Source organism: Euwallacea fornicatus, chromosome 12, assembly GCF_040115645.1.
Source record: "Euwallacea fornicatus isolate EFF26 chromosome 12, ASM4011564v1, whole genome shotgun sequence".
NCBI lineage: Eukaryota > Metazoa > Arthropoda > Insecta > Coleoptera > Curculionidae > Euwallacea > Euwallacea fornicatus.
In genome coordinates this window covers 2,346,326-2,372,645 of record NC_089552.1, presented here as the reverse complement: position 1 = coordinate 2,372,645, position 26,320 = coordinate 2,346,326, and the positions used below count along the sequence as shown (strand labels likewise).

At 39.3% G+C, this 26,320-nt stretch overlaps 3 protein-coding genes across 6 annotated transcripts in view; 2 read left to right on the top strand and 1 right to left on the bottom strand.

Moving 5' to 3' along the window:
• Liprin-gamma (liprin protein kazrin) overlaps positions 1–15,813 on the top strand; it is a 34,950-nt gene extending 19,137 nt beyond the window's left edge. For 2 of the 4 annotated variants that reach the window (XM_066288867.1, XM_066288866.1), the window contains 19 exons: positions 1,220–1,328; positions 4,268–4,651; positions 4,732–4,918; positions 6,043–6,175; positions 6,233–6,387; positions 6,978–7,105; positions 7,161–7,337; positions 7,714–7,852; positions 7,903–8,109; positions 8,256–8,343; positions 8,590–8,756; positions 9,116–9,315; positions 9,545–9,754; positions 9,845–10,003; positions 10,778–10,901; positions 10,991–11,135; positions 13,163–13,328; positions 14,317–14,564; positions 14,627–15,813. In XM_066288867.1, coding sequence (XP_066144964.1) covers positions 1,290–1,328; positions 4,268–4,651; positions 4,732–4,918; positions 6,043–6,175; positions 6,233–6,387; positions 6,978–7,105; positions 7,161–7,337; positions 7,714–7,852; positions 7,903–8,109; positions 8,256–8,343; positions 8,590–8,756; positions 9,116–9,315; positions 9,545–9,754; positions 9,845–10,003; positions 10,778–10,901; positions 10,991–11,135; positions 13,163–13,328; positions 14,317–14,564; positions 14,627–14,807 — 3,237 coding nt within the window. In that variant the 5' untranslated portion in view covers positions 1,220–1,289 and the 3' untranslated portion in view covers positions 14,808–15,813. Of the gene's footprint in view, positions 1–269; positions 1,168–1,219; positions 1,329–4,267; positions 4,652–4,731; positions 4,919–6,042; positions 6,176–6,232; positions 6,388–6,977; positions 7,106–7,160; positions 7,338–7,713; positions 7,853–7,902; positions 8,110–8,255; positions 8,344–8,589; positions 8,757–9,115; positions 9,316–9,544; positions 9,755–9,844; positions 10,004–10,777; positions 10,902–10,990; positions 11,136–13,162; positions 13,329–14,316; positions 14,565–14,626 lie in introns of those variants that run through there. The other 2 variants (XM_066288868.1, XM_066288869.1) reach the window with 2 other exon arrangements.
• A 117-nt stretch (positions 15,814–15,930) lies between these two features.
• On the bottom strand, positions 15,931–22,812 carry LOC136342751 (putative fatty acyl-CoA reductase CG5065). The gene is made up of 11 exons (XM_066288871.1): positions 22,659–22,812; positions 22,550–22,603; positions 22,128–22,342; positions 20,494–20,745; positions 18,940–19,085; positions 17,387–17,496; positions 17,131–17,329; positions 16,991–17,072; positions 16,775–16,932; positions 16,458–16,718; positions 15,931–16,143 (listed from the first exon to the last, which is right to left on the bottom strand). The coding sequence occupies exons 2-11, from the start codon at positions 22,551–22,553 to the stop codon at positions 16,041–16,043; spliced, it is 1,530 nt and encodes a 509-aa protein (XP_066144968.1). The 5' UTR covers positions 22,554–22,603; positions 22,659–22,812; the 3' UTR covers positions 15,931–16,040.
• Positions 18,148–18,945, top strand: LOC136342752 (uncharacterized). Its single transcript, XM_066288872.1, has one exon. It carries the CDS (start codon positions 18,148–18,150, stop codon positions 18,922–18,924), a length of 777 nt encoding a protein of 258 aa, XP_066144969.1. The 3' UTR covers positions 18,925–18,945.
• Positions 22,813–26,320: the final 3,508 nt, after the last annotated feature.

Below are 26,320 nucleotides of genomic sequence, written 5' to 3'. Positions count from 1 at the left end.
TTTCGAGATCGATTTCCGGTTCGGGTTCCGACTTCGGGTTCAATTCGGGTTTCGAATTGGGGGTCCGGTTCGGGTTCCGACTTTGAGACAGTCATGACGATCAAAACTATCGATCATCAATATCATATTAACGATTATTAAAGTAAAAATCTCTGCTTCGTTTTAATTCAACGAACGTCACAATGGAAGACAAGTGCATGGCACTTAAGCTTCTTCCACGTTGAGCAAACACCTGCAGTGGCTTCGCTCACTTAGCGAATTTTGCGATCTTCTTTGCCTGTGATTCATCTCGTATGCATAGGATGATTATCCTGCAACACCTTTCATCCGTCGTCTCTTCGCATTCCTGGCACTAATACTTAAAATCATTAATCCTCTTTTCTACTATGAACTGCCACTGCCAGCCCGAACATTAATAATCCGGACTAAAGTATCTACATCCAACTGAAGCAACATGTAGCCATGAGTCACTCGATACATTTTGGCTTTGCACCCTTGCAGGCGGGCTAAACAGGGCAGAGTCATTCACCCCCCGAACTATTGGAAATTGTAACCCTGAGTTGGCATGAACATGGAACAACTTAAAAGGGGGATGAGAGGCGGGTAGCTCGTTTTGAAGCCATTGAGGTGTGAGGCAGTCTGGACATTCGTGGGGGACACGCCACTGGTATACGCAGGACGATAATAAAAATCTCGTGCACTTGTTACCTAGCTTGATCATTGCGGAGCAATATCTCTCTGGGAGCTCAACCACCTGGGAAGACCCTACAGCCGCATATAGGGACTCCCCTCAATGTCGTTTCGTAAATTTGATTTGTCTGAATAAGCATTATTTACTCTGTGACTCACATGTTATTAAGGGGGGATTTTCCACCTGAAGTTTGTCCCCAACTAAATATAGCCGCTACGTTCAATTTATCTTATCGCAGAGGAAATTTCAGCACATGGAAGTTTGGTAACAGAAGTACAAAAGAAACCCCACCCATTGTTTTATTCCGGCGGTAGATAGAGCATATGGCGGCATATACTAAAAGCGAATGAAAGGCCTCTTTATTGTACACGTAACATAATAAGTATAGATAAACTAGGTCAGCAGGAATCTGTTCTATAAACTAGCACAGACAAAAGTCCTGGTATAGTGGCATTATGAAGGTGTCGATATGAGGGGTTATTGACTTCAGTTCAGTTGAGTGCTTCAGGCAACATAATTTTGTTGCAGGGTTGCCTTAAAGGACAATGGGAGCTGAGAGTACCCTGATGGAACTTCATGGGGAACGTGAAACCCCGCCATGGCGCTGCTGATGCGGCGTCTATTTGTAGATGCTCAGGTAAAGTTGAAATATTTGTCAAATATTACCAATTGAAAATAAAGGTCATGTGTCACAACAATGTCACCCTGAAAATTAGCTGTAGGAGGTAAGAGGAAGGGTTGAAATGGGTCCGAGTTTTCGTGAATCATGGGTTATGTAAAGCAGAGCTAATGACTAGATTATTAAGAGACGCTTTTCCTCTCAAAGTTCGTCAGAAGGGAAGGGCCAGTGTGCTGGCCCTAAAAAGCACATTTGTCGGGTATTTTGACTGACCCCACTAAAGAGTATCCCAACACGGGGGACAAATTTAAATCTAAAATAAAATAAGTTGTTTTAGAAAATACTGAAATTATCATTTAATCACAAAACAGAAACGTAAAAATTATGTATGAAAGGATGTATCTGATAAATGGTCACCTCGCCTTTGCTGGCGCATTAGCGTTCTTTTGACAAAATTTTCAATTATTTTTTAGCATAAACGTGATTGAATTTCAGTGGTGTAGTGTCTAATCTCCTGTTTCACAGCTCGGGCAGTGGTGGGCTTGTTCATATAAACTTTCGACTTAAAAAAACTCCAGAAAAAAAAGTTCAAGGGATTTAAATCGGACGATTTAGGTGGCCAATTCATGTCTTCCCAACGGAAGATCATACAACTAGGGAACGCGTCCTGCACTAATACCATTGTTTCATATGACATATGGCAAGTGGTACCGTCCTATTGGAACCACACGTCTTTGAAATCAATGCCGTCCCTTTGAGGCAGAGGAAACTGGAATATTTTCCTGCAGTACCGTTCGACATTGGCCGCTTGTGTATTTCCGGCAACGTTAAAAAAAAATGGCTCAATGATGCCATCTGACCCTCACTATCTTTGACAGAATATTTAATAATTAAAATCCGTTGTTGCGCTGAACATCGGTCTAATTTTAAAAATTAAGAAGATTTTAAAATTTTAATTCGTCGAAAAAATTTGACATAATAGAGAAACTGGTGCCAAATTTAGATTTCGCGCTCTTGCTGGGACCCTTTTAGTTACAAATAGTTCCCCAGACACGAGGCCCACACTGAGGCATTTTGAGGTTCAATTGTACCTGCAGGGCGTTCTGAATTTTAAACACATCACTGAGATCCCGAAAACAGCGAAACATACAGATTTGCTAGAATTAGAGTTAATGATTGAAAAGTTGATTTTCCTTCTTCCTTTCCTATTTCTCTGGTAGCAAAAGCTCAACCGATCAAACTATTATGTTATGGCAGCCGATAGCTCAATCTCAACAAGCCATAAAATTCGTATTTACAAAAAAAAACACGATTTTTTCCCATTATAGACATATAACACCGTGCAGCTTCATACTTGACCCCCAATTAGGTGACATCAAATGGCCCTCGTAGATTCTTCACAACATCCCTTCACAAGCTGAGGGCTTTGTTTTCCTAATCCACTTTTGACCCCAGTCGGTTCGCTTGGAATACTACAAGTTTCAAGACGTGGCTGAATTTATCCGTGTTTAACGTAATATGGACACTATTAGAACGAAAATCAACAGTTAAATGGCAATTCAATGACGAAAACTATAGGTATACAAACAAGAAATTGCTTCTAGCGATCATAAAATGGAAATTCAATTGACCCCAAATGTGGGTCAATCGCATTTTTGGCTCTATGCCTTGTATAAAAAATTTAGAACCCCGAAAGGGATGTTTGGTATTTTATCACGAAGGTATATGTAGATTTGCGTAGTTGTTTACGTCCAGTTCCAGGCGTTAGGTTTGATCGGGAATATGGGTGTTTTCCTGGAATAATCATTTTCAGATGAGCCAATAACAGGTTAGGTCGAAAAATGATTAAAGTGGGTGTCTCCCCGTCTTTAGATCCGCTTGAGAAAATAACGAATTTTCCGATATGCTGTTTTCTTCTTTAATCGCCGACTAGTTTCTATCCCATTTCCGGCTTACATCCAATTCAGCTTGAGAATCGAGGTTCGAGAAACTAGAAAGTGCACTTTTGAGACCTTCATGCAAATGCATTTTCAATAACATATCGAAGCGGTCAATTTAACATGTATCTTTTGAAGTCAATTTGTCTGCAAATTTCCGATGTATGAACCATAAAATTTGGAAAATTAAAAAATAATTATTCGGCCAAATGTAGTAGAGAGTTAGAGAGCAAACTACGTCAGATGTTTAATTCGCACCATCGGATCGGCCGTCCCGACGAGAAGAAATATGCGAAGTATTCCGTATATGCGAAAAAGCAACTTTGAATCTACATTATAGAGACAGTGACCCGATGGACAGGAAATTCTAGTGATTTCATCCACCGAAACCATGGCGGGAAATAGGCGCTAGAAGGGACTATATCGATTATGAAATGTCGGCGTCAACCATCACAAACATAAAATTGACAGTTTAGCGTACAAAGAAGAGACTACATCAGATCTCTGGATGAAACTACTGGCAGTCTCTTGAGTAGATGCAGTCGAATCGCTGATCTGAAAGTCTCCGCCTGTCCCAATCCAGGAACTACGTCTAATCGTTATCGTATGGTACGTGTAATTGATTCGCATTAGACGATCCATCACCTCAATTGAGAGGAAATTCTAATGATTTCAGTTAATAGAACCTTCCAAATTAGAACCTCCACTTGGAAGTCTCAAATCTCCATTTAGAAAAAGTCCCTTTAGGAGCACTAAGTGGAGCACAAAAAAAGGTGGATTCAGTTCTATTGTGTGCCAGAACTTGTTCCAAGAGCTCCAAAACATACGCGCGTTTACTTAGATTCGTAGATCCAGAATTTTCTATACTGTTTCCTTCAATATATCTTTCTCATCTTCTTAGGGATATGGGAGGGGGGGGGGGGGTACGTTTGTGAAAAGTGACTAAAAGTGTGGGAGTGACTCATACCTCAGTTTAGTTTCAGGACATGTTACTAATGGTTCCAATTCGTTATTAATTAGGCAAAGCTTCGCAGAATGGTAGAAGAACATTCTTCTTCCCTAACCGCCCGGATAGAATCCGACTACCCCAGCTCGACCCCGGTCCCCTTTCCGAGCCCCGCTTGCAACGCCCACGAAGTGAAACTTTCCGATGTCGCCGCCCCTGTCTCACCCTCGCCAGTGGCGCAGCACGATCTATTGAAATCCAGCGCGCAAACGACAATTAATCGTGACGAAAACAAAGAACCACAAACTAAAAGTGAAACTGACAGTTGTAAATTGCGAAACGGTGATATTAGGAAAGAGGACGGTTTTAAGGCTAACAATAATAGTTCCATTGAATCAAAGAGAAGTAGGTCGTTGAATAATACGAGCTCGTTGGAATCTAATGAGGACGTTTGTAAGGTTAGTTTGAATCCATCGCTTCGGGTTATCGGGGGTTGATGGATGCGCCCTAATAAATAAAAATTGGCCCTATTTTTCAGCGAGACGTCCAGAAAACGAGGTCTGACCCAGTTAAGTGCGAACTCCTGGAGACTGCTGATAAAGCTGATTTAAAAGGGAACATGACAATATTAGAGAGTGCCAGTCCTGTAAAAGACAGTCGATCTTCACCGGAAAACCAACGATCGGAGTCTCCCAAACCGGGATGCAGTACTCAACCAGATATGGGTAAGAGATTCACGTATTTTCCATCATTTGAGTACCATGTGCGAATTGAAGCTTACCCGATTTTGTTTACTCCTGCGAGCGTAGGAATTGAGATTTTCCCGATTCTGCTCCCTCCTGCAAGGGCAGAAAAGAATTCAGTCGCTCCATTTAACGACATTAATGCAAAATTGGCATTCCTTTCCATGATTTCGTGTCGATATGGAAATTTCTCTACATTTTAGTCTGATATTGCAATTCATTTCTTAGCAGTTACACTTTTTGGGTGTAATGATGAAATTGTGCGACGCCCCTGATTGGAACGTTGGTTTAGTAGATATCGGATTTCAGGTGTCTTCGTGATGTGCATCAGATATGCATTGAGATGATTGAATTTGCCCGCATTAATTTGCTTCCGTTATGTTTAGTGCGTTTTGTGTAATAATCTCTAAAGGTAAAAATGTTCGTTTATTAATATAAGGGAACCGTCATTATCTTACGTTTCAAAGACCAAGCGTTCGATATTGTGTTGTGTACAAGGATATCAACTTACAATAAAAGTTTACGGCCTTATTCCATACAGAAAACTCGGATAGGTGAGTCTCTGGCCCCCTTGAACTTTTTCCAAGTATTTAATTTTAGGAGAAGGTACGCGAACTTACAAACAAGCTTTATTTAATGCACTTTGCTAACGTTGTTAGTAAAGCCCTATTTAGAGCGAGAGCACCTCCTTATTGGTTTCTTTTTAGCTGCTTGTGCTCGTCCTCTTTATTGCTTTGTTTTTCATATGCCTGTTCTTTGCTGGCATCAACCGGCCGAGGCAGCCTCTGAGCACGTCTCTGTAATACATCCAGTAGTTTTATCCATAAGTCCACAATTAATGAAGATTTCTTAAATTGAATTGGATTTCATTTCAGAAATATCGTTTCCTGGACAGAAACTGGAAATATGGAGCGAACGTAGAATTATTAATATTCTTCTTGTCTCTGGTCTTCCTTTATTTGGCTGTCCGTCAGCCGTAGACATTCCATTTTATAGTATTCGATCTCAATATTTGATGCTGGAACAATGTCCGGGTTTCAGAGGAGACAACTACTACGTGAATAATTCTCCTATATCTGTTGAAACTGGGTTAACACGTCTTTTAGATTCTTCGTCTCCTCGTTCAGCACGAAGTTCAGACGGAGGAAATCCTGAAGACTTATTGGCGCTGCTTCCTTCACCCTCCAATTTACCTAAATCCGCCTCAGTGATTCGCAGGCTCCGGCAGGAAAATGACAAGTAAGACGACGGAATTTTCCGAAATCTTATTTCTCGTTTATAATTTTCATCGTACAGATTGCAAGCAGAGGTCACGCGTTTACGCAGGCTGGTGGTCACCGGGGCCAGTGGCATATTGAGTGAGAGAAAACCTCCTGCAGAAGGAGAAAGCGCAGATCCTGCAGAGTATGCGTTGGAAATGGAGCTGCAGCTTGCCAAAGAAGCTCTGACAAGTAAGTTTAATTTCAGGATCTAAGTCACTTTAAATTCCCATTAGCTTCGTCATAAAGTTAAAGTGATCCACAGTATGGAATCTCTCCAAGTCGCGGCCATTCACAGATATTACTTCCCAAAACAATTACGACCGACTTTTAAATCCGCAGCATTTCCGTCATTCGGAAAAGTGGTGGACACCCGAACATCTTATCTGCCTCTTATGCTCATGGACGTAGTCGTTATTTTCGGTAATTAACTGTGGCTTAATCTACTTGGTGTGTGAAGTTGCCATTACCATTACATTCACGAGAACGACCCTCTGCAACATTCCGGAAATTCTCACTAATCTCGGTCCCCATGTTCCATCATAAACCAGTACAACCGGTAGAAACAGCTCTCAACCCCCCGAACAGCTACTAATTAATTAATTTTGCCTAGACGAATGTAATTTTATTTAACGAAAACGTTCGCGATTTTATGAGCAGAAACTAACTCGAGAATTCATTTTTAATTAACTTGATGAGACATGAAAAATATTATCCTTTCATCAAGACTCCTGCTCCGTCTCATTTTACATAAAGCATCTGAAATAGAACATTCGTTTCAGCCCTTAAGGCCGACAAGCGGCGGCTGAAAGCCGAAAAATTCGACCTCCTGAATCAAATGAAGCAGCTCTTTTCGACTTTGGAAGACAAAGAAAGAGAGCTGAGAGACTTTATTAGAACATATGGACAGGTACTTATAGGGTCTAGTCATTTTTTCGTTGACGATTTATGAATGGGTTGCGCAGAGGGTAAGAGATGAAACTTCTCTGCAACAACTGTCCACAGAAAGGGAGGAAAGGGAGAGGGAGAGATGGAGCTTGCTGAGGCACGCCAGAGATGAAGCTGAAAGAAGCCTGTCTCTAGCTGCTCAGCTGAACGCCAAAGAGTTGCAGCTGCAGCAAGCGCAGGAGCAGCTAACTGAGGTACTATTTCAGGACTCATCAGTTTTTTTTCCAACAGTTCAATTTGAACGTAAAACATGTTACTTCGCTCGAAGTTACTGAGCTGGCCTGCGACGAGTCTTAACTTGATTGTATCATGTTTTTTACTGTTCGAGTAACGTAATCGCATCATTACCGTACGTGTGCATGTAAATCTTTTATCCCTCGCTAATATTTAATTGAACTTACTCAAGACGGTGAAGTTCATACCAGGCACACGTGGGGAAAATATCTTATCTAAGATACTCAAAGGGGTCTTTATCGCACTCCACGTCCTGTGAGTTGGTCAACTGCAATCAACGTGCAGTAAACTATCACTTTCTAAACCTGTTAGGTAAATAAGTATTTCTCATTGTAGGCTCGAAGGCAACTGGCAGCCGGGGGTTGTCTTTCTGACCAAGAATCTCTGGCGTCCTTGCCCCGTCACAGCATCAACGGAGGAGCATTAACTCCGGGTTCCGGCGGACTACTCTCTGGACACCTTGGATTATTACCAGGTATTCATTAATTAAATTTTCCTTTGCTTTACTTTATCTGATTCGATCAGGCGATCGAGGAAGTTGCAGTGCAGACTCAGGAGTTCGAGTCAGTTCTGATAGGGAAAGCGGTGGTGCCACTTCCATAACAGGGAACCTATCCGATTCCACCACTGATGGAGCACCGACAATAACAGTAGAAGGGAGCAGCGTGAGGGATGTGGATTCGGTTTCTTTGATGTCCGCAGTACCTCCTCCCCCTGCTCATCTGTATCAATGTAAGTTTTCCAAGGGGGCACTGTTATTTGGAAATGAGTAGTAATTTGATTGTACAGTTTTCCCTTATGCAGGCCATATTTATGGATACCTACTGAATGGTGGTAATGTTAATGTATATTACTAACTGAATAACTTATTTTTGCAGCGGTGTCAACTAAAGACTGTAGTCCAACATTATCTCCACTAAACGCTAACAATTTTCCAAGATCTGTAGATCCAAGTAGTTTATCAAGGTTTGTGTTTTACTAACTCCCATTTGCTAACCTTAAACCAAACTGACACGACGATGTTTTTAAGTTAATAATTTTGAAAATTTTTTTGGCAAAGCGAAGGATTCAAACTTTCGACCAGTTTCGGTTTTCGGTTAAGTCGCGAATTATACTAATAACTACTTGTAGGCGTAGATGCGATGATACCACTAGAGAGTTCCATTTCGCAATTGAAAAATAAACATGATTTACATAAAAATTACTATTTAGATCTGTAGAGCAGCTCAGTTCTCCCTTAGACCAAGAACCAATATCCATGGGCAAAAGAACCAAACAACCCAGCAGACTTACCGGACGCGGGGGGACCTGGGGAAGCATTTCTAGAGTTTTTGCCAGGTCGCGCCATCGGCATAAAACTTCTTCATTACAAGAAACCAGTAAGAATTTTCTTTAATTTATCTTAGATTTCAAAGGGGTCATCTAATTCTCTTGCCCATCACTCTCTTCGATTACTCGTCCCTTCCTCTCAAAATTGTTGCCTTAATGGTGCCTTGAACCAAATTCTCCAAAACTCGATGCCTATGTTAAAATAAGCACTAAACTCTCTTGCCTTCCACACTTCAAAAATTACTGATCCCCTCTCCCCGGGAAACCCGAGAAGTACCAGGCTTTCCTGGTAACTACAGAAGACGCTCCAGTCATTTTGAGTCTCAATCTCCTCGTTAGCGTTGAAGTAGCTTGCACATGAAACTTGGACATTCAGAAATTTATTCTGGAGATTTCCTCTTCAATCTAGGTGAGCAGGGATACGAGCCCTTCCGCAGTTGGTCCCCCCTAACCGAAGAGGGTTACGCAGAGAAGCTGCGACTACTTAGGGAGGCCAGCTCCATTCCCATGGAACGATGGAGGGCTCCGACGGTCTTAGCCTGGCTGGAAGTCGCTCTTGGAATGCCTCAATATGGATCTAGATGTGCTGAGAACATTAAAAGTGGAAAGGTGTGTTGATTACTGAGCATTCGAAATTGACGATAGGTTCTTGAGGGGACTCAATAACTTATCGTCAATTTCATGCCTCTGATTTAACTGGCACACTAGCACCGCAAATTAGCAGAGAAAAAATCCCGATTATGTTCCATTCTATATCATCTGAGTATTATCCATTATCGCGTTAACTAATTGGCAGTATTAGGAATCCGAGTTGCACATTATTAAAACGTCATTATAGATTGGTCGTTTGAACGGGCAGGTCCTGCTCGAACTGAGTGATTTGGAGCTGGAGTGCGGCCTGGGGATCACTCATCCTATGCACAGGAAGAAGCTGAGGTTGGCCATTGAGGAACATCGACATCCTGCTTTGGTTAGGTATCCGTGCATCGCCCAACTTGGCCATACATGGGTGTCTAGTGAGTGGCTGCCTGACTTAGGATTATCTCAGGTTAGTAGGAAGTTTCAGGCCCTGTTGAACTCGTCCCTAGATTGTATAGTCAAAATAATGGAAAATAATTTAATTTAATGTCTTATGTAGTATTCAGATAGTTTTGCGTCGAACATGGTCGATGCGCGTATGTTGGAGCACCTGAGTAAAAAGGAGCTGGAAAAATACCTCGGGGTGACTAGAAAATTCCATCAAGCCTCTATAGTGCATGGCATACATCTCTTGAGGATAATGAAATATGATAGACAAGTTAGTACGATTTTAAATTAAAAGTGTAGATTTTCTCAAGAGGACAATTTGTAGCGAGAAATATGAACAAACTATCTCTGGTTGCATTCGGTCCTTGACATCGCATTGGGCAAAACGTCGTGATATCTGGAACTTTTCTAATATTGATATTATCGTAGATCATATTATCTAATTTCTTATTGTCCTATCTCGTTCCCTCATTCGGCTTTGCCACTCTATCTAAAACCGGTCACGAAAAAGTTCGAAGCAGCAATATTTTTGGGGGTCCGTGTTTAAGAATTGCTGAAACCGAAACTCATAAATTAAAGAGGTTTTGAAAGGCCTGTTGGCCTGAAAGTCGTAGATTGATTTCAAATAAAAATACGTTTTCTAGGATGTAGAGGATAAAGAAAATGCACTGAAAAATTACTACATTTCAATCCTCTGCCGTTGGCGGCGAGTGTTTTCAAGAAATTCTCAATTTTTTTAAGCTGCTCTGTATCGCAGTAATACCACAGTCGATTTTAATAAGATAAATGGGCTCTAATTACTGAAAATAATAAGGCAATTAAACTTGATAAAATACGTCCGAACCTCTGATCGGTATAATTAATGGATTCGAGGTGAGAAATGGAACGTTGGCTACAATCACCGCCTCAATGGGAATTTATTGATGCTTCTATTATCTTTTGTTCAGGTTTGTTCAGGTTTGTTCAGGTTTGTTCATCTTTTCCACGTTCTCTTGAAGGCATTGAAGTGCCTACGATAAACTCAAATTTGTATTTGGTCCTTTAGGCTCTCGCCTTAAGACGACACCAGTGCGAAAACATGGACGCAGATCCGTTAGTTTGGACCAATCAGCGGTTTATTCGCTGGGCGCGGAGTATCGATCTAGGAGAATATGCTGACAACTTAAAAGGTTAATATAATACATAAACGGTTAATTCAGGTTCTACCCGAGAATTCCGACGGTTACAAGACAGATTTCTATTCCTTCCGTTACAATAGATAGTGGAGTTCATGGAGGCCTGGTGGTTCTCGAGCCATCTTTCAACGGTGATACCATGGCGACAGCTCTGGGAATCCCCGCCAGCAAGAATATCATCCGTCGCCATCTGACTGCTGAGTTGGAAGCGCTGGTGCTGCCAGCCAGGTATGTGATCTACTGCCAAGTGGATGAGCTCCAGGCCGAGGCAGCCAGAGTCATCTCCAAACATAATAGATAAATTCACCTTTAAATTAATTGTTGCTTTTGACAAAAAAATGATACGGTATCTTGAACGTGCGGCTAAAATGTCTGCCGGTTCTGTATTCCCTGAAATGAGTTTCAACAGTAAAGTGCTTTTTTCATCTTCAATGCTACGGAGTTTTCAGCATTTCAACAAGTTTTAACAATAGCAGTCATGTAACGTAAATGCAAAATTACCAATAACCAAGTTTACAAGGGATGTCTCCAAAATCGCTTGTATCCTTTTAATTACACCAGAAATAACGTTTTTTAATGTCTTCCAAGATACAGACTTCGAGTAATTTACTTTACGTACGCATTTTCGTGATTCAGCCCAATTGCTTCCACAACTCTAAAATGATGGATTGACCGCATCAATTACAATGATTCAATATTTCACGAAATTGACATGGTTGTTGATAAATTATTGTGTTCGGGTGACATGAGGAATCATGTCCCAGCAATTAGATCACAATTCGAAAGAGATAGAAGAACGGTTCCAGTTACCAGATAGAGGCAGAGGTACGGGGTGAGCCTAAGTTTGAAAATACGCGGCGGCTCAAAAAGTGCATTAGAGGTCAAGTTTTCTAATTTTAAGTGCATCTCTCTGTATATTTTCAGACTTTCGGGTTTACGCATTTAATGATGGCATTTAAAATTAAAAAAGTCGAATTTTTATGCAGTTTTCGAGCCACCCCCCTGCACGTTTAAACGTATGTCCAGCCTGCACCTCTGTCTATGTTACGACTTTTCTATTCAACCCGTTCTTCTACCTTTATGAATCTGCTGTGACACGAAATCTGAGGCGCTCAGCATGTTATATATTGTCGTTGATCCGGAATTTCCGAAACCTTCCTTTGTACGTTACACACTTTACAACGAACCTCCAAAAATGTTGAAAACTCTACGTTAATAAATTTTGGATGTCCGCGCAAGAACCTGAACTTACCTTTAGGTTCCTGACCTTATCCTTAAGTTAAACTAGCGAATCAAAATATAAAATAATGCTGTCGACTAAGGATACATAATTTATTATTATAGTTAAAAAATAAAGGTTGTGAAATGAAATGACCAATGTCGTTTCAGTTTTACCTTTTCACTGAAGACATGACGCCTGCATCGGGCAGAACTTTAAATCAAAATTCATATGACCAACCGATGCACGAGTTAAAATTTGCTGGGGAATATTTGTTGCTCAAAGTGATAAGGGGCAGGAGTTTACCAAGAATAGTTTTGAGATGATAATATGAAGATTTACCGGACTGATAACATGCGATCAGGTTCTGAGATATTTTGGTACCTAACTGATAATTGTGCCTTGTTAAAGAAAGAGTTATGAGATTTACGAAAAATTTATATAAACAGTACGATGATCCAAATAGAAAATTAATAATCGATATTGGCGCAACATCCATTTAAATCCATGTCGTGTAAACCTGGTTATTTAAGTATCTACAATGTCTCACACTACATTTACTGGGAACACATAACACATCCATTCTATGTTATTTTTTGCTTCTTGCTTAGCACCGCAATCCCCATAATCGATGTTAGCGAGCACCGAATCCTTAATCCATCCTACCCAAATCTCTATCTCTTTGCCACCTGTTTATTCTTGTTCCTGAAATTTTGAATGTACTTTCTTTATTGGAACCGTTAAAGTATTTGAAATATCATCTGTTTTTCTGGATTGTTATTTAGTATCTTCGTTATAATCGTTCTCTTATTGTTAAAGTTCTTTGCATGAATCGATGTTAGTGTAGAACAATTGCCATTTACCTGTTTCCTAACAACCAATAAACAAGGGCAAACATGAGAGGTAAGTCCTATTTAATGTACTGTCCCACGAAAGCCGGTAAGCAGAGCTACAAGAAGAAAAAATTACATAGAATGCTTGTGTGTCCCGCACCGCTTATTTCGATGTTTGTTTGATTTACGCACTGTTACGCTAGATCCACATTAGTGCACTATGTGAGAGTAAGGGCGAAACAGAGAGTTCCGGGAGGATCTTTGGGGCGGTCCTTTTCCAAGTCCTGTGGAGGACTGACCGCAACTATACCGTCTTTGGGCAGAGAGGCTGGCAATGGTGCCACGGAGTCCAAAAGGACCAGCATTAGGGTAAGTTCAAGTAATGTACTCTTGCTTAATTAAGCGGATATTGAGCTAAACTGACAGTTGCTTAGGGCCAATTCTTCAGGCTGATGGATCGTTGAAGGGTTTATTTATAGAAAATTGAGCTGTTTTCGTTTTCGAACTCTTAGAAAGCGATGAGTGCCAGGGCACTATATTTTCTTTGAACGATGTGTTGATGAAACAACTAATGATTTTAAGAAATTTATGTGATGAACATTCTTATACGATGCGATGAGGCAGACATCGATTTTTAGCCAAAGACGACGGTCCCGCGGCGGTCAGCAATTGTTCATTTTACGGCGTTGTCGAATTTTCTCGGATTATATTACTCCCTGCAGGATAAAACGTAGATAGTTTTATGAACGTTCTAATAGCCGGCTTCATGAACACCATGTCTCCTTATTTTAGGAGGAAACCCCCTGGACTGTAGTCTCACTCTTTTCATATCATGAGATCGGCAGTGTTTTGATTTCCACTTAAGCCAGCAAAAGTACGGTCTTCAACACAGATTTCACATCGCATCTAGATATAATTATCGGTGATGTCATCTGTGTATGCTGGGGGGTCCGGTCAGCTACCGCACCTGGTTGCCACACAGCGGGATTCCTGACGTGAGATAAAATAAGCAGAAGGCGTACACATAGATGGCGTCATTCATAATTGCTATCTAATGACGCTGTAAAATTTAATCTCTATCTAAGCGTGGACCGTACTTTTATTTTCTGCAGCGAAAACCAAAGTCCTGTTAATGATGATGTCAAAAGAGCGAACTACAGTACAGGACACGAAGATGGGTTTCCGGGGTATTTTTTAACCATGCCATAAACGTTTTGGAAATAGCAGTGGTTCCGTTAAATAGCCAACAGGTTGATAGCGCATTGGTTCCTTCAAATATCCAGCGGTCTTGATGGTTTTCCTTTCTATGGGATAATGAAGACAACTCGAGAGTACAGCTATTTTCGTCTTATCGCAGGGTTCCTTAAGTAGAGCTCTAGGTCTTGTCAAACCCAAAACCTTGGCAGAGAAAGAGAAGACATCGCCCACTTCCAGCTCGGAGGGCTCTTCTGTTGTGAGTAGAGTGAGTCCTCCTCTGCAATACAGCCTTAGCAAGGCCACAAGATCGGGAGGCGAGTCCCCGGTATATGCTCAACCATTTGCTCATGCTCACCCGAAGAATGTATTCCAACGGAGGTCAGAGGATTACGATATGTATATTTGCAGGTTCGTTTCCATACAGTTAAATTCGATTTTGTGCCATACTCCAGCGAGTAATTTTCTTGCAGCTCCATTGACGAATACGACATAACGAGGAGTGTCCAAAGCATTCGTTCCGAAAACGATAACGTTTCCGTGGATGTGAAGGGCTTTGCGGGGGGTAGTTTGCATAGAGAAAAAAGGCAGCATAGGAGAGTGAAAAGTATTAGTGACATAGACGCAATTCATGTAGAGGGTGTGAAAATTTAAAGGTATTGAAGTATTAACATAACATTAGATTTGGGTTTAGTTTAGCGATTCGGGAAGTACTGTAGAACGAGAAGTTCTGTGGAGGTATATCTGCACAGATTGGTTGAGTTCCATCGAGAGTGATTTAAGATCCAATTTGTCAGAAGACAAATGTTTGGATTTTTAAATCATCGATCACAGCGGCAATTCAACTTGTATCAAAGCAATATTTGCGAACAGTCCTATAATTTTGTTCGGTGATCTAAAGTAGTCACTTCCAGCAGTTCTGTGGCAAGCTCTAGACATCATTTCCAGAAAAATTGTGGGGGACACGCGCATTGCTTGCTCAATCCAAAATAAATCAATGACTTCCTAGTACATTCCATTTGGTAGTTCACTTTGTTATAACTCATTGGTAACGTTGTAATAGCTACTTTTAACTGCTTTTTGTATGACTGAAGGTATTTTTAAGTGACTTCTAAATACATACTGAAATGTGAGTAACTTTTTGACATGTAGCTAAAGAATTCGTAATCTTTAATTTGTGAACTTATATTTATTTATATTTAAGTGGTAAGTACCCATACATTTCCTAAACGTCATTAATCGTCTATAGATTTGTGATCTGTTATTACTATGTCAGGTAAGCAGCTCAAGGAACAATCTCGCATTTATCCAGAACATGTATCTTTGATTTAGCATAGCAATGAAAAATTCATATTCTCAATTATTAAGGGTTAAATTTGAACGTCTGCTCATTTTTCTAGTGATAGCATATTTAAGAGGCCAAGGGTCGGATATTGAAGATCGTTTCCTTCATGGAGGGTTCCCACTCCTGCTAGTTGTGCAGGTTTAAAGAAGGAAATCTTGAATTTTCGGACTCGGCCGAATACACCGATTTATATTTTCACCCACCGTATATGTGATATGTCTTAGTTTTTGTTATTATTTATATCATTTATCGTTTCGTTTTTTAATCTCAATAAAGTGTCGCAAAAACTACAACCGACTTGTCTTGGACCTGCTGAGTAATGAACGCGGAATAACAGACCTTCCAGGTGCGGTGCGAGGGCCTCTTCAGACCCACTGAAGCTAATTTTAAAATCTGATCTACTCCTTTTGGAGAGGGCGAAAATGAAACATATTTTGTTTTTATAAATAAGTCTTATAGTACACGAAAAACACCATCTAACAATGTTATCAAAAATAATTACAATTCTGGCTATATTTTAGTGTATCTAGTGGGATTCAATACTAAAACAAAGAAGTCATTAAGGGGCTTAGGAGCTTCTGGTACAGATAATAGAGGACTAATCCCACGAAAAGCGTCTTGCATATTTTGTCGACAAACCACATCCTAAAACGATAATAATTTATTTATCAAGTAAATAACTGAATCATCTCTCGCTAAAAGTAAGTGTTCTCAACATAACACATTCTGTGATGCACCCCTAAAGGCAAGACTTCATGCGTGGCCTCCCAGATCACTCGATTTAAATTCTACTGATTTTTTTTATGAGATGACTTGCAGTCGCTTACGTAAAAATCGGCAGCCCCAAGTAAAAAAAGATCTAAGGATCTAAAAACTTTTCACACATACACCCTTTAAAGCTCATGAACATATTCAATTAACCAGCTGTACACTATTTCCTTTTCCATCAAGATACTTACACCATCATATGCCTCCTTGCCGCAGGTAAAGTATCATCACTCTCCTTCAAAATATATAATCTGGCCGCGTGAGTGCATTTGGTAAAGTAATCCATATAATCAATGCCATCCCCATCCAGTTTATATAGCTGCCTTTCTCGAGGATTCAGCGTTTTATCGCGTAAATCCAGAGATTCTTGATTGTCGAAGTCCCATTGGTTGTTTGCGTAGTACTCGAATACTTCCATGCCTTTCCAAATCCGCTGTTGAACTCGACACAATCTAGAAGTGATGCTTTAAGTTTTGGATTAAACTCTCCAGAAAAGGTTTTTTTTTACACTGGTGGGTATCCTATAAGCACTAGTAGAGCATCCACGAAAAGTGCCGGAATTATGTGAAACAGGAAGAAACAAATGTTGTTAACAATTTTGGATCTTTTCATCGAGCCTCCCGGATACCAGACCACTCCGTTTAATGGCATTCTCTCATTGATTACCTAGAGAACCATTAATTTCACCTAAAGTTAAGTAATTAGACGACTATTGAATAGAGACCTTCCTGCCGAGAATAATAATTTCCTCCATTGTAATCTTGTAGTTTGCGGAGCTCGTGATGTTGAAGATCCATTTAGATTTGCTACAGAAATAGTAGATTAAAGTATAATAGCAGTTGTTGGTAAGTATCAGTTATTTACTCTTTATTCTTACACATGTACACCCAAACTATGCAAAGGGTGGCATTTACTAAAACATCTACTGGCAAGTAATCTGCATAACTCTTCTCCTGGCAATACATGGTTCTGATAACTCCTTTTCCTGCGCCAATCAGCAGGCCGGTTGGTCCATTGATGTTGTCCGTCCAACCGGGGATAGGTTCTTTCCATATTGGGATTACTGAAATATAAATTTTGGGAGATTTGAAAGGAATGGTGTCCGTAAAAGGTTACTTACCAATCGATGGTCTCAAAATACAAATAGGAAGATTTTCTCTTTGTTCTACAACTAAGGCTTCGCCCAATGCTTTGGTGAAGGCGTACGTATTGGGGATAGTCCCCAAAATCCTATAAAAAGGAAATTTTATGAGCATTCACTAGGGAAAACAATGAACTAATTTGCAGATTTTAGCTGTTTTCTCATTGTTGCTATTCAAATTTATTAATTAATTGAACGGCGATCGTCCAGACGAGTTTCAGAGAACAACATCGAAATTTGATATTTTCATTACAGAAAATTGACTATTTACTGTTTATGCATATCGCGCCATTAACGAGGTTTATTAGTACCGCGGCACTTATTGGTGGTTCCTTCGGCACTTTCTCAACGAAAAGTGAATTGTCGTTATGAAATATTTGGCACTAATTGATCGCAGGGAAAACCTACTTTTTATGTTGTCTCATTTGTGTTAAAATATACGAAAATTAATTTAACAGAAGTGCGTCAGTCTGAATCGAACTTATAATTCTAGAGACAAGAAGGAAGATATCAAGTAGCGAAACCCGAAAAGGAATAATTAAATATTCAACAAAACTATATTTAGTCACACTTTGCAATAATCATCATTATGCATAATTGGTTTGATGATTTACTTCGTTATTGAAATTAAGACCAAAACCTGCTTTGTGAATCAAAGTCCGGTTCGGTTGAATTTCGTAGATAGTAACCTTGTGTTAAAATACCCATTTGTCCTGGACCAGTCGTGATATATGGTCAAAATGACACTTTCAATTACATTTGCAAAACGTTTCAAATATTCGCGTCGAAAAATGCGAATTTTACCACTAATTGTCCTCGTCTCCTACGTGCAGGCCACCTACACGCCTGTATACTTCCTAGGGCAGGACATGTGGAACACGAACCCCGAATCAAGTCCAAAGCCTCCATGTGACGAAAACAAATTTGTGGATTTCCTGGCAAAACACCAGATTGCCAACCCCGAGAATATCATCGGTCTGGCAGTGGCGGACCTCGAGAGCACGTGCCCGTCCACCTTAGATACCATAAGAAAGGTGGATGACTATTTGAAAAACTGCACTGCGAACGAGGGGTTGTATCCGAATTTGCTCAGCGGATTGCGGACCCTCAATGCAAAGCTGTGCAAGAACAGCAAGTTTTACAAAAAATACGACAAGTACAGCAAGTGTTACACGGATCTGAACAAGGACTATGAAACTTGCCATGGAGCGGCCGATTGGAGCGAGTCTAGCCAGGATCGGGTTTGTAAAATTTACAACAAAATCATCGATTGTGTTTACATTAAGACTGCGAAGGTTTGCGGCATAAAGGCGGCTCTAACCTTGAAAGAGCTGATGCTGGAGGTTATTGACGCCACTTTGAGTGTGAAATGTCCCCCGTTCTCCGATCCCAATATCAGCAATGCAATGCCAGAGAGATATATTGATATTTTGAATGGTTGTCCGCCCAATTCGGGGAATATCATAGGGATTGACATATTTATAATAATCAGTGTTTTCAAAGCTCTGCTACAATAAAACTTTAGCACTTACTGCGGAGTCATAGCGCCTATAATGTCCTCGTTCAGCCACTCCACGGTTTTTATTACTTTGTGAGGGTCTGCGGGTGGCGGATAAGGTTTCTCGTATAATATTCGCTCATTTAGGTGGCAATAGGCAGTGGAAACGTGCACAAAACACTGAAAAGAAAATTAAATTAGTGAGAGTGAATTAAACAAAGAGAGCTCTAATTCAACATTAATAAAGTACAGAAACTGGGAGCATTGTGTGAAGGTGATTACGCACTTAAACGATCAAAAAATTTTGAAATAATATTAACATTAAAAAAAAGAGTATTTCATTTGACTTGAAAACCAGAACGTCGACCAATTTCGAGCAGGCTTCCTTAAACGGATTAACTGTACTCGAAGCCCTAATTGATGTCCCGGGTGGGTTCAATCAGAAGTCCCAAATATATCTTATTCCGGTTTAATCAGGTTAGCTCACATACTGAAAGAGAATGGAATTTCTTAAAGTGGCTAAAGGTGTCCACAAACGGAAGGAGCCATCTGACCGTGTGGAGACTGTATTCAAGGCATGAAACTGTTAATAGTGACGAGGGAAAAGAAACCCTGCGATGTGGGAAATGAAAATGCTGTCATAATATGAAAATAAGAACGCTGGAATGTTAATACAATGGCAGTGGTGTGGATTAGAGCCCTTAAATGAAAATCAAGGGGAATCCACCATAAAACCTAAAGGAATTTCCAAAATGAAGAGTAAATAACAGGAGGTTAAAGGTGTCCATGCACGAGAAGAACTTGCCACCGGTTGAACGATACCTAAGGGCAATTCCAGACGGATCCCTGGCAAAAAGGGATGTTTTAATGAATAGACGTCCCCATAAGGGATGGATCCCTCATAACCCCGTTTTCCGAAAAACAAGCTGGCTTTCTATGAAAGTTTTCTCCTCTACATGAAAAGCGTTATTTCACATTGATTAGGTCGATATTTTTAATTTGTAAAACTTGCGGAACCCAAGTGATCCCACGAGTTTTTAAGTAATTTCTAGCTTTCAGCGCTAGAGGATATTCGAGTTTTACCAAAACGGCTGCAGGAACCTTTCTGGAAGATTTTCCCAGCGATTTCTTCAGTACTTCTTAGGTTCAATACCGCTGCCATTTCCCATCTTCACCATAAAGATGGAAGTTATCCCCACAATTTTACGGTTGGCTTTAACGAAAAATGCCGCCTTTTGTTGCTTTGTACCGATGCTTTGCTCAGAAACAGAACAAGTCGTAAGGCAGGAAAATACGTTTTACCAGAATGGTTGCAGGAAATCTTCAGCAGGACTGAGCTAACTTGAATTAACCTCGACGAAGGGAACGTGCGGTTTTGAAAACTACGGAATATAGGTGTAATGCTGAATGCAATTACTATTTTTATGTTTAACACGTTGACAATTCTTCATGCAGCACTGCTGACGGCACAAAAATGAATTTTTGTGTCATCATATTTCTCGGAAATAGGGAATTTTAGTGTAAAGTAGCAAGTTGCAACTAATTTTTTCCGAATTCTCTACCCGATTTGTTAACCATTAAGCCCTACCAGTAACTTCTTGCACTCCTTAGCCAGCTCCAACATAAACTTGGTGCCCCTGACGTTCAAAAGAACTGCCTTCGTCAAGTGTTCATCGAATCTTATGGTCGCAGCACAATTAAAGATTATTTCCACCTCTTCGGTAATCATTTTTCTGTCTTCCTCTTTTATGCCCAAATTGGGGAGCATGACGTCTCCTTCTATCGCCATCACATTGTTGATTATCTGGGGGCCACGTAGCTCTTTTAGCATATCGAAGAGCTGCAAAAATATTATAACGATAAATTCCAAACACGAAGAACAATCTGTGTTAATGTAACTTAAAGGTACTAAATATGACATTATTATAACATAATTTCCAGATTGTTAACCTCTAGTCCGTGTTTTTGCGCTAGTTTCCTTGCAAGGAAAGAGGATAACAGAGCTATTTTTGAGTGACGAAATTTGGCAATTAACGTTTTGAAAAATAGGACTTTTTCTGGCAAGCCAATTTGTTCTTGTCCTGTGCTTTACACAAGCCTTACTGTCCCATGTACGAACATAAAAGCCTGTAAAACTTGAATGCTGTCCAAAAACCATACTAATAATTCTGAGATGGCCACATATAGAGCACTAGTGTCCTGATGTTTTATTTTAGTCAGAAGTATTTCCAGGTTCTCGTACGTTTCGTTCTCGTGGACCGAAATGCTCCCCCCTTCGGATCTGAAGAGGGGACCCTTCTACTATCAAATACCTGGAGAATTTCTTACCTCAACTTCTATATCAATAAAATTTAATATTGAAAGCCAGCGGATTCTTCTCTTTCCCCCAGAACCCAACAACTCAAAACGCTCTTTAGAATTGACGAACTCATTGAGTTCTCAAATGAAGGGTTTCAGGTCTCCAGGGTCATCATCACATTGAAATATTTTATTTATTTAACTTAAAAAGACGTTGAGCCTTTGGGATCGCCATTTTAGCGTTGCGTGCCACCGTTGAGGATATATCTAGATACCAAATCGATTATTTATTGAATCCTTCTGTTTTACTCAAATAAAAGCAACAGTTTTCTACTTGTTTTTGTTGTTACCACCATATCTTAGGTACTACAAGAGAATCAATTTCTGTTTATTCTGCGACCACTTCCTTAATCTACTGCATAAGAAACGCGGGACTCACGATTTTTATAGAATTTATACCGCATATATCGCAACTTTTCTGCATAAATTTACTGATGTTTTCATGTCGACATTGTTAAAGAAAAGTACTGCAAAAGTGGCAAAACATATTTCAGTAATATCCAATTTCTTTAAAGCTACTAGGGCTAGTTAGAATGGATGCGGTCGAAAGTCATTTTAGAGCATTTTACTCACAAATATTTTTGGAAATCTATTACATTTGAGGGATGTTTAATGTAATTTTTAAATCTTGCACGTATGAATAAGAATTTCGTCCCAAGTTAGTGCTAGTTCACCCTAATTCATGACTTCCAAGAAGAACCTCAAAAGTGATTTTATTCATGTTCAAAATCGTCTAGAGGAGTTTTTGCAGTGTCACCACCACTAATCCGACATTCCTCCATTTGAAGGTGAATGGGAATGGAGAGTTTCATAACACAATTTAAGTGAAAAAGTGTATAAGTAAATAATTTCAAGGCGACTTACCGGGCCCGCAAATATTTCTCGAATCCTCTCCTTCGGAGGCTTCCCTTTCTTTCCTCTGACCAAGAGGATGAGTTTCACATCCCCGCACACTCTCAATAATTTTTCGATCAGAACTTTCCCCATGAACCCTGTACCACCGGTAATGAATAACGTTTTTCCAATAAAGAGCTCCTTAATCCTATCTGGGTATTCCTCAACATCTTCCGCCGTGTTAGCTTAAAATATAAAGAAGGTTAATTTCGAGAATAAAAATTTTTGATGCGTGCCCACACTGCACACACATCCACCACAAATTCACTAAATAATTATCATTTCATAGAGAAATAGAGTTTTGGCCATTTGACTGAAGGTTCCACTTAGCTGCAAACCCTCTAGCTGCTGGCAGACCATACACCCTCGACACTTAGGATATAAACCCTTACACATATTTCCTGCAGCAATCAGCAACTACTCTTCACTTCTTTAACCACGTATCACTGTCAAGTATCGACAAATGAATAAAGAGTTTTTTTATGTCTAATAAATGATAACCTGTCCGTAAACAATCAAGAATTGATTATTATCAGACGCAACCACGCGATGTCTGCTCCGCTGGTACCGTGCTGCTGGTACCCAATGTCTGAGCAATCTGCGCCAACCAGCAAGTTCTAATTTAATTCTTGTTTGCCCAAGCTTCATGCAGTACCACCGAGGCTCCTCCAGTTTTCACTTTCGTTTAACTGGGTTTTTTTTTATCGAGATGGTGGGGCACCACCTGTCCAAGGCCTTAGATATTGCAAGAAAATATTCAATGAGGAAATCATGACTTGTGGAAGGATTGGATTTCCTAGTGTTTGCTTAATAAAAGACTCTGTTTTTAATTTGAAATGGTTATGATCACCGCACTGATAACTATTTGATTATCATCGAAAGTAGCGTGCTGCTATTGTTATTTTATCTTTGGTGTATTAAATAAGATATATAGAATTTATTTGGCCATTTCAAGGAAATTGCCTGCAAGGATGACACATATTACGTCTTCAGCTAATAATTTTTTTAAGTTTTGTTATTTATCTTTGATTAGCGAGTGCAACAATCGAACGATCGTCGCTCTTTGATTTGCCAATTTCAATTCGTGGATCAATGCGTTGTCTTATGCAACTTATCTGTTAATGTCGTTTTCATTGTTTACTAAATTTTTAATATCGTTACACGTTTGCAAAATTTAACTTTGAGTAATTACAAGTCATAGAAATATCAACTTTTGCGGTCTACGTATTATATAAGTATAAGTTCTGAGCCTGGCAAAAATATCTCAATTAAACGCTGGTTTGCAAACATTCATGGAGAGCACAATCGTTTTTTTTCCTACACAACTTTTTTTCACGTACTGACCAGTAATAATTTCAATGACGTCATCTGCTTGATTGTGGGAGTTTATGACGACACCCCAACAACGTAAGTTTTCCTCAAAAAAATTTATGTTCATCTAGCGCTGTTATAGCTAAATTTGTACTGTGCTAAACCATACAAAAAACTATTAAAACGGTGATAAAATTCTACGACGACTAAGAAAGCCCATATTTACTCTTGTTGCAACTGATTGTTTTACGGTCTCACTTAGGACCTAATCGACTTGGCAAAACCACTTTATAAAGCTATAATAAAGTTAAATGGGCAATAATCGTGAAACGAACTATCGATTCTAAGGGAGATACGTGGGAGTTACATAAAGCTATTTGCCACTAATTAGGACAATTAAGCGATTTCAGGAAATTCTCAAAAATGTTTTTAACGATCTCGGATTGTTTACGATTTGTTAGATTTCTCATAAAACTATTTGCTCTAAATTGAGGCCCTCGGAGCAGATTCCTGGCTTTAAAAAGTAATTATTTAAAGCCTTTTTCACCTTCATCGACCCAATTTTGTAGACAACAAAGAGCAGCCAGTCGAAAAAGAAATTGCACTATCGGTATGATTCGGATCTACGTATCGTCATTGCTCAATATAAAAGAGGATTTTCGAGGTTCCCTCGACTCGATCAATTAACTTGCAGTTGAGCTCGTAGTTGGGGGTTTCAAATTGAATAAGAGAAAAAAATCTCCATTTATTTCCCTGTGAACTGAGTTTTTCGTATATTAAAGTTAGCATATACTGATAAATACCGTTTTAAGACAGCATGGAAAGCATCTTTAAAACTGTAAAAAATCTTGTCGATTTTAGCCATTCTCCGCATAGATAAGTTCTACGATTAATTAGCTGTAAGGAGGTTTTATGATCTCAATTTTGTAGGGTTATTACACTTGTTTGTTTAAACAAATTTATTTTAAGTTATATTCATTTCTTGAGGTTTTATATAGGGTGTTCCATAATCGTGCGTCAGAACTTCAGGGGATGAGTTTGTTGACGATTTTCAGAAAAAGCTTTTATCAACACGGACTTGCTTTCGCTTTCAGTCTCAAGCATTAAAAAAAATATTTTTATTGAATAAAAAGAGTGGCATATCATGTTTTTGATTTAATATGTTCAGGGTCACATTAATGTGGATCCCGCTGGGGGAACTAAAAACATTTTTGCCTTAAAAGACGTATCTCAATACCTACTTTACGCTCCTTGATTTTCATAAAATTATGTAATCCCGGAATGGATTTATCGGGAAAAAATTGCAAAAAGAAAATGTTTATCACCTTGCAATTCAAATGGCGAGCGAAAAGGGACTCATTTGAACTTTTTTCTTAAAACTATTCACAAATTTATGCCCCGAATCTGTGACCTATTATTATGAAACTCCCTGTATATAGAGCTAAAGGTTTTTGTAGTTCGCGCATATGCGACACAAATCATCTGTTCCATCAATAGGTACATACTAGGAATTGGTTTATTAAGCGGAACTTCCCAATTTGTACCTACGTATATAGCAAAATAACAATTTTAATAGGTGCGCATCTTTGCTTTTTTGAATACATAAATTAAGTACCACGCTTACGAGTAAAAAAACCTCGAACGTCATTAAATAGAAATAATTAATCTAAACAGATAGACCACTTAAATTAATATTATTTTTCCAATAATATGTGACTAATATTTTCCAAAAAGAAGAGAAAGTTTCCACCATATATATATAAATAGTGGCAAATTTGGGCGAGGGATGAAATGATGTCCAGAATTTGGAAATCCTTTCACCTCCAATTTAATCAAATAATAAAACATTTATCAGAAATAAATGTAAAAAATTGATTCATAAGTAGATAATATACGTGGGATAAAACCAGATTGAGGGCTGAAACTGTTGAACAACGATCAGTAGCATAAAATGTCACAGACACGTGGTGCTAGGCTTCAAGCGATTATGCAAATTCACTGAAGTAGATACAGTGGTTTTCAAACTACCTGAACTAACCATTTCTTAATTTCAAGAAATATTCAGGTCGAGAAGCTCTTCTAAAATTACAAATACACTGATGGATTTGGTGGTTACATATTGCCTGCATTTTTGTAAGTAACTTGACAAGCAATAGGACCAGTCCCAACAATGACGGTACTGATTATATCGTCAAATTGTATATGCAGGTTTCGTCTGATTCAGCAAAATTCGATAAACCGGGTACGCATATCATTAGGAAATATTCTTGTGGGAAAGTCGTGTCATATTGCCAATCCTGGGAAATTACACCTTCCCTAATTAATCACATAAAAAAAATTTTAACAGGAATGTGGCTTTTTCACTATTAAAAATTAATAATTTATTAGATGCGAGAACAAAGGTTAATGATTGGACTAAGTTCTTTCAAATTAAAGTTTATTTCTACGATCATAAAATGTTGCGCCAAGCAAAAAATTTCGTAAAGTAGACAATTAGCATGATAGTTTACACTATTTTCTCTGTTAACACCTACGAAAATACTAAGGGATAGACCAATTAAAAATGTGCAGGAAACCTTTCCCATTGAAATCTCAAATAATAATTTCTCTGTGTGATTTATCCTCAACAATGCCCAAGAACAGCATGAGCTTCCTGCGTCTTGTGAGTGCCCTCTTGTTCTCCACTAGTTATTGGGGGCTATGAGGATTTAATCAACTTGATGTTGGAAACCAAAATCAAGTCTGATCGTTGCATCAATGCTGCTTCTGTGGTTTTGAAAGAAAAGGAACGAATTGACCGTGCTGCTACTTAAGAAGGAGGATAGAACAACAACGCATTAGCCCATAAAAGA